The sequence below is a fragment of the Mobula hypostoma genome, chromosome 1 (assembly GCF_963921235.1).
Source record: "Mobula hypostoma chromosome 1, sMobHyp1.1, whole genome shotgun sequence".
NCBI lineage: Eukaryota > Metazoa > Chordata > Chondrichthyes > Myliobatiformes > Myliobatidae > Mobula > Mobula hypostoma.
The window spans coordinates 213,352,430-213,362,082 of NC_086097.1; the positions used below are offsets into that span (position 1 = coordinate 213,352,430).

General features: G+C 38.0%; 1 protein-coding gene across 1 annotated transcript in view; it reads left to right on the forward strand.

Annotated features, from left to right (window-relative positions):
* The window catches only part of rab2a (RAB2A, member RAS oncogene family), a 74,018-nt gene extending 71,403 nt beyond the window's left edge, over positions 1-2,615 (forward strand). The window contains exon 8 of the mRNA XM_063064094.1: positions 1,475-2,615. Coding sequence (XP_062920164.1) covers positions 1,475-1,570 — 96 coding nt within the window. The 3' untranslated portion in view covers positions 1,571-2,615. The remainder of the gene's footprint in view (positions 1-1,474) is intronic.
* The last annotated feature ends 7,038 nt before the right edge of the window (positions 2,616-9,653 follow it).

Below are 9,653 nucleotides of genomic sequence, written 5' to 3' on the forward strand. Positions count from 1 at the left end.
TACGGACTACTGTAGGTCATTTTTCAAAAGCTCTTTGGTTCCTTTATTTGGGAGATAAAATTGTACATGTTATTTAATTATGTATTGTATATCAGGTATAACAGAAGCTGGATCATTTCAGTCAAACAAAATGAGCCCAAGTTGTATTTGTATAAAAAGATTGCTTTTAAAATTGTTGAGCTGTGTGTTCAAAAATGAAACTTTTCACAGATGGATACATTTCTGTATGGGAGGAAGCCACTCAGCCCACTGACCACATGCCACCTCTGTATTAAGAATAGTCCAGCTGGTTCCATTCCTCCACTCCCTCCCTGTAGCCTACAAATTTCCTTGCAGATACTAGCAATTGTTCTGTTGTGTGTAAATGAAAAGCATTTGTTTGCATGCTGTCATGACAGATCATTCCTTATACAAGGACATTGAGGTAGAAGTAAAGGAAGAAATGTTAGTTATGGAGAGTACCGTAGGTTTTTGAAGTGCATAGGCCATAACCAGGTTGATTGAGAGATCCAGAGTTCATTCTTCAAATAAGAAGGCCGTTCAAATTTCAGAAGCTGCGATGTTCTTAGGCTTTTGTAGGGTTTATCAGAAAATTGATGGGCTTGTTCAGTAGCCTTCTGCAAATCACGCATTAGAACATTGCAATCATTTCTTTAGAGAAGGCAGATCATTGATTTGACTTCCTTTCACAAAACTAACTTTCTCAGATTAGTTTGACTATTTCCAAGCAATGTCTGTATAGCTTCTAATGCCTTTCCTATGGCAGATGTTAAGCTTACTGACAACTGACTTGTGGATTCCTGTTCAGAAAAGATGCTTGCTATTTTCTAGTCTAAACAAGAGAATTTTATAAAACTGAAAATGTATCATTTATCTCAGTGGTCCCTAGAATGAAGTCCATAAGAACCTGGAGATTTGTTAGCAGCTATTTTCTCAGAACCATTCCCCTGGGGATTATAATTCTCCAGAATTCCTGCATTTTCAAATTCTTGGTTTATTTATGGACTTAAGATACGCAAGTAGGCCTTTTGGTCCATTACGTTTGTTCTGCTATTTAATGAGATCATAATTTAAGATTTAAAGCTCCAAGAAACTGGAAGTGTATGAATGATGTCTTGAAAGGTTATAATTTTAAAGTATAATTTCAGTGTTTAAGTTAGAGCTGTACAACCAGATTTTGGATAGGATTTGTAGCTTTTGAGAAAATAGAAAATGGCATGTAATTTAATTTGAATAAATAATATGCAAGAACTAAAGCTATTTGAAATAGAAGTATTATGTAGAATAATGTAGATATTTGATTTTGATATGTTTATTATGGAAATATTTATGGAACCAATTTCAGTGATGTATGTAATAGTTTGATATTCACCAAGATGACACTATGCAACTTTATAAGCTGTAAAACTCCATTCTACTGTATCTGTTATTCACACATACCAATCTTTTAATCTTTTTTTTAATCCCCTTCAAGGCAAATGGCATAAAGATTGGACCACAGCACGCTGCTACCAATGCGTCACATTCGGGTAGCCATGGAGGACAGCAAGCTGGTGGAGGTTGCTGTTGAGGTTCTTCAACTATCTGTCTGCTTGACTTGGGCCCTTTACCTTTCACTCTCTCCCTTACCAGTTCAAGAAGTGAAGCCATTACCATATGGTTTATTTAACAGGGATATCCAAAAAGTCCTTCATAAACCTTGTAAAACTTGTCGTATATACTGTTCTCAGCAGAAATTTGCTTAATGACAGGATTTGAAAATTGTACTTGTACCTATTTACAGTTAATTTTTTTCAGGCTAATCTTTTGTCTATTTTGCCCTTGACTACAAGATGGATTGTATTAAACACTACAAATTTCATCTGAGTATTTTAATTGTGTGGGTTAAAATTGCTATCATTGTTACTTATTATATCATACCAAACTGTAAAAGCTGTCAAATTTCAAATGCTGTGGAGACATGCTAGAAGAATGTTTTAATTCTGTATTTATCATCCATTTTGTGTATATATAGTTAAAGTAACAAGCTTGGGTATATGTTGGTCGAGCTGAAATCCCTTTGTAGTTAAGCAGATCACAAACATTTTCTGGATGACTACAGCTTAAAATGGCAGTATTGTTCTAGTTTGAAGCTTTGTCTATTCCACATTTGTGATGGTTTGACTTTTTGGGCTCACTACCAACTGCTATCAGTCCCATCCTCCAATTGCAACATTCATATCTCCCAAATGTAACTCAAGTTAAATGTATATTGTCAAAGACTTCACATCATTATATCATGATTTGTCTATTTTAATGCCAAATGTCTATTCAGCTTCTTTAGAGCACCCCCTTCAGAAATGAATCAGGTTTGCCTTAAAGAGTAGTTTGACAAGAGTACAACAAATGGCAGCTGGGAGGGTTCTTTTTGTCCTGGTTGGGGTGGTGCATTGAAACGTGTAGAACTTTTTTCTCATTACACACATTTTTATCTGCATGTATTTCTTTGACCAGTAAATTTAAACATGAGCTTTAAAATTAGATGTAAAAGTGGTGTAAAGTTTTTTTTTCCTTTCTTGGCGGTTTGTTCTGTTTTGTCAGTGAAGATCTTGTTTGTTGTAGAGGGGTCATAAGAAAATAAACCTGCCAAAATGAAACAACCTGGCAAAAACTGAACAGGCTGTAGCTTTGTGAACCCCAATTTTCCTTAAATATTAAGAACTGTGTTTAAACTAAAACTATTTAAACCGGCATCTTATCAATAAGGGTTAATTGTGTTTTGCCATTTTTTCACTTCAAAATGGCATTTTGGGAAAAATGTTAATTGCTGCAGAAAATCTTGGTGAAAGCCATAAACCAAAGCAGGTTGAAGGTAATTGAGCAGAAAGTAAGACACTGATAAAAAATTGAGAGTGTAATACAGAAATTGTTGTTTTGTCAGACAGCAGATCTTGATTCAGAGGGTACCTACATTGGTTTTATTCCAAGGGTTAGTCTATAATGTTGTCTTGTGGATCTTCAGTTTAGACCTTGCTGTAGTGTTTGTACATTAAAAGTGGGTAAGTATCTGCAGCTTACAACTAATGTAATTTACATTTAGAAGATTTAAGAATTTAAAATTAGCCTTGAGTATTTATGTCTTAGTATAAATAATTATTCAATGATTTTTCTTAATTTAGTGGTACAGCACGGAGTATGCCTTTCTGGTCCTTCAAGCCACGTCGCCCCAGTAACCCCTGACAAGCACCAGTTAACACCAGTGTACAATGACCAGTTAACATACTTTGTATGTCTTTGGTTTGTGGGAGGAAACTGGAGCGCCTGGGAAAATCTCATTCATTCCAAGGGGGAGACATACAGACTGCTTACAGATGGTGCCAGAATTCAACTCCGGAATGCCTCCAGCTGTGACAGCATTGCGCTATCTGCTATGTTAGCGTGGCAAATGTATTCTAGTAAATCTGGTAGAGTTAATTTGAATATAAACAATATATTTGGAAAATATTACTTAAAGGATTTTATTTTGGGAAATGTCTATCCAAAACTAAGATTGTGGTGGAGATCATTGCAGTGTAAGTGTAATTTTAGACATTTCCTGTAGGGATATAAGAAATAAAATTCAACAGTAGCCTTCTCAGGGATAATACTCCAATAATGCACCACAGTAAGTATAGTGTGGTGTACCATGGTAGCATAGCAGTTACACAGCACTATTATAGTTCAGAATGTTGGAGTTCAATTCCAGCACTGCTTGTACATTCTCCCTGAAACTTCGTTGGTTTCCTCTGCTAGGAAAATGCTTGAGGCTATCATTAAAGAAGAAATAGTGAGGCATTTAGAAGGAAATGGATTTATCAGGCAGATGCAGCATGGATTCAGCAAAGGGCCCTGCTTGACAAACTTACTGGAGCTCTTTGAGTATATAATGAGGGCAGTGGATAGAGAGGAACAGATGGACGTTATTTACTTGGATTTCCAGAAGGTATTTGATAAGGTGCCGCATAAAATCCTTCTCCATAAAATAAGGATGCGTAGAGTTGGGGTGATGTATGAGCATGCATAGAGAATTGGTTAACTAATACGAAGGAATGAGTTGGGATACATGGGTGTTACTCTGGTTGGCAATCAGTGGTGAGTGGTGTGCCACAAGGGGTTTGGTGCTGGGCCCGCAATTGTTCATAATATACATTAATGATCTGGAAGAGGGGACCGAGTTCAGTGTGTTTAAGTTTGCTGATGATACTAAATTATAAGTGGAAAAGCAAATTGTGCAGAAAATACGGAGAGTCTGTAGAGAGATATAGATGGGTTAAGTGAGTGAGCAAGGGTACTGGTAAATGCGAGGTCATCCACTTTGGAAAGAAAAATGAAAAAGCAGATTATTATTTAAATGGTAAAAACTTCCAGCATGCTGATGTGCAGAGGGACTTCGGAGTGCTTGTGCATGAATCTGAAAAGGTTGGTTTGCAGATGCAGCAGGCTATCAAGAAGACAAATGTGATGTTGCCCTTCATTGCTAGAGGGATTGAATTTAAGAGCAGGGAGGTTATGATACAACTGTACAGAGTACTGGTGAGGTTACACCTGGAGTACTCCATGCAGTTCTGGTCTCCTTATTTGAAGGATATACTGGTTTGGGAGGCGGTGCAGAGGAGGTTCACCAGGTTGATTCCAGAAATGATATTCAGAAGCATGAGAGGAGATCTTATAGAAACATAAAATTATGAAGGGGATAGATAAGATAGAGGCAGGATAGTTGTTTCCACTGGTAGATGAGACTAGAACATAGGACATAGCCTCAAGATTCGGGAGAGTAAATTTAGGATGGAGCTGAGGTACTACTTTTCCCGAAGAGTAGTGAATCTGTGAAATTCTCTGCCCAATGAAGCAGTGGAGGCTACCTCAATAAGTATATTTAAGACACAGTTGGTTAGATTTTTGCATAGTAGGGGAATTGAGGGTTATGGGGAAAAGGCAGGTAGGTGGAAATGAGTCCATGGCCAGATCAGCCATGATCTATTGAATGGCGAAGCAGGTTCGATGGGCCTGATGGCATCCTGCTCCTATTTCTTAGGTTCTTTTGTTCTCTGGGTGCTCCTGCTTCCTCCCACAGTCCAAAGAAGTACCAGTTAGTAGATTAATTATTCATTATAAATTGTCCAGTGAATAGGCTAGTGTTAAATAGGTGGGCTGTGGGGTGGCGTGGCTCATTAGGCTGGAATGGCCTATTGTCACTTGTTAATTTTCTGATTCATTACAGAAATGAGTTAAAACTTAAGTTCTTCACAAAAATGACAGATAGTAGGAGCTCCTTTGGGGATGTTAGAATTGAGAAAAATGTCTTGGCCAACGTTTCTAAGCAATTAATTTTGTTGCTGGTAAGTGAACTCCTGAGTTAGATAATTTTGATTGTAGCACTATATAATGAGGCTACTGGTGGGCTTGAAGTTTGGTTGGTAGTGTTATGTATTGACTGTTTTCTTTGCTTAGGGAAGAAAACAATAAACAGTCTATTTTAACTCAATATTAAGAATGTTGGGCAGATATAGGCTAGATGTAATTGTAGTCTCTCCATTGCCAAACAGCCTGCTGACATTTCTGTTGATGACAACTTAGAAACCAGAGTATCTGGCTCTTCCTGCTATACAAAGGGGTCACATAATAGGTTATCTAGTACTTGCATCCATTTTCCCTGCACAATCCCTAAACTTTGATTCCTGCTGTCTTTAGCATCTAATAATATGCTTAAGTGATGTGCTTCTCTGCTGCAGAAATGTTAAATGATGTACTATCTTTATCTTGTTCCTAAACATTTGATTTCGTCAGCCACACTGCACCAGAATATGTGAACCCTGGCTCGGTCTTGACAGCAGGAATGGTGGTGAGGTGAGCCTGAGTATGTTGCTATGTGATGGTGTAAGGGTTGAGATGTTCAAAGTGGCCCCAGCAGCTTCTGATTTTGATAGGTTCACTTCTATTCTTGACTTTCAGTAGAAGGGTCTTCGTGTGACCTCTAACACAATTAATATGGCAGTGGTGTTGATCTTCAGAAATAATGGGTAACATCTTAATCTACTATAACTTCTCTCCAGAAACCAGCTTGCAACATCAGTATTTGCACTCAGAGCCTGAACTTCAAACCATCATTAGTTTGTTTATTGAAATGTGAAAAATTGGGCATTACATTTAGAATTCAAGACCACCAGATTACATACTACCAACCTGGTCCAAGTATAAGACTTCATCTGACCCTAGAAAATGTGGATTACTTTCATATTGCAGGAGCCACCTATTAATGAAATTCCCCACTGACTTACTGAAATTCTTGTCCTACGGCTGCTTCAAGTGTATGAGCTTTCATGATCGTATTGAGATCCTTGTTTATGCACACAGGAGCCCTGTATTAAGGACAAAGTAATGCAGCACCTCCCAAACTACTGACCCATTTGCCTGCCTCTCTTCCCATCTGTGGAAGAATATCTATTTCTACATTGAGAGTTACAAGGTGACAAATAGTCACTAAAGTCAGTCATTGTTGATACATGGTGATTACTAAAGAAAAACTGCAACAATATTTTCTTACTGCAAACTCAGGAATTCATTTAACTTACTGATCCAGAACTCTATTTGTAAATGGTCTGCCAACCTTGCATACATTTTCATAGTTAAAATTTCTGTTCCTTAAATTTCCAACAATATGGATAACATTCATACTTTGGAAATTTGTATGAATGTTGTCTGATTGCTGAGCCCTTTCAGTGTTTTCACTTTTAGTTTTAAATGTTCACTACCAGCAGGATTTTTAAAAAATTCTTCATCCACTTTTTCTTTCATAAAAATGATTTTTATTATTATTATCACTTAGAGAAATTCAGTAATCTACTACTATCAGTGGATGACCATAGAACATAGAACATTACAGCACACTACAGGACCTTTGGCCAATGATGTTGTGCTGACCTAATCTACTGTTAAGATTAATCTAACCCTCCCTTCCTACATAGCCCTCCAGTTTTCTATCATTCATGTGTCTGAGTATCTTAAATGCCCCTAATGCATCTACTTCTACCACCATTCCTGGCAGGGTGTTCCACACATCCACCACTCTGTGTAAAGAACTTGACTTTTGCATCTCCCTCCCCCCATACTTTTGACTAATCACCTTAAAATTATCCCCCCTCTTATTAGCCATTCCCTGGAGGAAGTCTTTGGCTATCCACTTTATCTATGCCTCATCTCATCTTGTACACCTCTCATCCTTGGCTCCAAAAACAAATGCCCTAGCTTGCTCAATCTATCTTCATAAGACCTCTTCCTGTAATGCTTTCCTGTTTCTCCACCCACCTAGAACAAGGATAGTGTTTCACATGTACTACTTTCATCCCACTAGCTTAGGCATTCAACATCATTTGTAATTTCTTCCACCTTCACAGATAGAAACACACAATTCTAAAATTTCTTTGTTCCTTTGGTATTTTAAAGGACATTCTACAGTATCACTGTTCAGTCTGTAATTGACCTTCTTTATAGAACTCAGCACAAAAACATGCCCTTCAGCCCAAAATGTCAGACCAAGTATATTAGTAATCAAATGCCCAACTAAACTAATCCCTTCTGTCTAATATTCATATCCTTACATTTCCCAAGCATCCATTTGCAAACCTAAACCTTTTGAATTCCTCTATCATGTTTGGCTCCAGCCCACCAGCATGTTAGGCACCTGCCACACTACCTTGGTTTTAAAAAAATCTTGCCCTGCATATTTGCTTTGAATTTAACCCCATACCCTCTGCTATTTCAACCCTGCAAGGAAGGTACCAGGTGTTCATCTGTCTCTGATTATCTTATAAACTGCTATCACATCCCTTCTCAGCTGCTTCTGAGAAAACAAAAGCTTGTCTAACCTCTCGATATCATGCGTCCTCTAATCCAGGTACATCCTCTCCAAAGCTTCCACATCTTCCTATAATGGTATGACCAGAACTGAATGCAATACTCTAGATAAAACCCAATTAACATTTTGTAAAGCTGCAACATAACTTCCCGACTCTCAAACTAAGTTCCTTGACCAATAAAAGCAAGTATGTTATAGGCATTCTTTACTACCCTATCAATCTGTATAGTCACTTTCAACAATGGACTTGTATCCTAAGATCCCTTTGTACATCAACACTGTTACCATTAACAGTGTACTGCCCCTTTATATTTGATCTTCCAAAGTGCAACACTTCACAGTTAGACAGCTTAAACTCTTTATCTTCCCATGTTTGCAACTGACCTGCATGCTACTGTATGCTTTGCCAGTCTTCTCTATCCACAAAACCACCAATATTTGTATTGGTTGAAAACTTACTAACCCATCCATCTACATTTCCATCCAGCAATTTCTCAGTACAGATGTACGACACAGATCTCCTGCTAGGCTAAGTCCCATCAATCACTACCCTGTTTTCTATGGGCAAACTAATTCTGAATCCAAACGGCCAATTCACCATAGATCCCACGCTTCTTAAATTTATCGATGAGCTTTCCAGAAGGTACCTTGTCAAACACCTAACTAGAATCCATGTAGACAACATCCACAGCTTTACCTTCAATTACTTTTATCACCACCTCAGAAATCTTGAGTAAAACACAATTTGCCCTGCATGAAGTTATGGTGACTGTCCCTAATTGGCTGTCGTTTTCCAAATGCTTATAAATCCTATCCCTAATAATCCTCTCCAGTAACTCCACTACCATTGTCATGAGACTCACTGGTCTATAATTTCCAGGATTATATCTATTTCCCTTAAATAATGGAAACAAATTATCTACTTACCTTGCCGGTGGCTACAGAGGACACAAAAGATATTGGTCAAGGCCTCAAAAAAACAAAAAAAGAAACTTGCCTCTCTCAGTAACTTGGTATATCCCAACAAGCCCTGGGGCCTTATCCACCTCGATGTTCTTTGAGACCCAACACTACCACCTTATCTCAAAATGCCCTATCAAATTAGTGCACACCACATTTATCTTCCTAGCTTCCAAGTCCTTCTCCTTCGTACATCCTGTATATTACTCATTTAGATCCTCATCACATCCTCCACCTTCAAGCACGTTTCATTCTTCACCTTTTGAGTAGTCCTACCTCTCAAGATGCATCAAGAGCAAGAGGAAAACTAGAGTGCTCCCTAGTTACCCACTTGCTCTTTATGTATGGGATGTATGCCTTGGAATTCTCTTGAAAATTCCTTGGCAAGTAAGATTAATGTTTCCTCCTGGCTTTCCTAATTCCCTTGAGCCCTTTTCTGGCTTATTTTTAATAATCCTCAAGGGTTCTGTTCCATTTTATTTTCCTAAACCTTACATACTGTATGTTTCCCTTCTTGACTAAATTCATTACCTGTCTCAACTTCCAAGATTCCCTTACTTTGCCATTCTTGTCCTTCCTTCTGACTGGAACATGCCTGTCCTGTACTCTGTATAGTTGGTTTTTAAACACCCTCCACATATCAGATACGGACGATTTAAAACAGATTCCCAATTAACTCTCCATTGTTCCTGTCTTAACATTTTTGTTATTTGCCCTGCTCCCATTTCATATTCTCCCACGAGCTCCATACTTATCCTAATCTATAGCTATCTTGAAACTTAAGTAGTTGTGATCACTGTTCCATAACCCCCACTGAAAG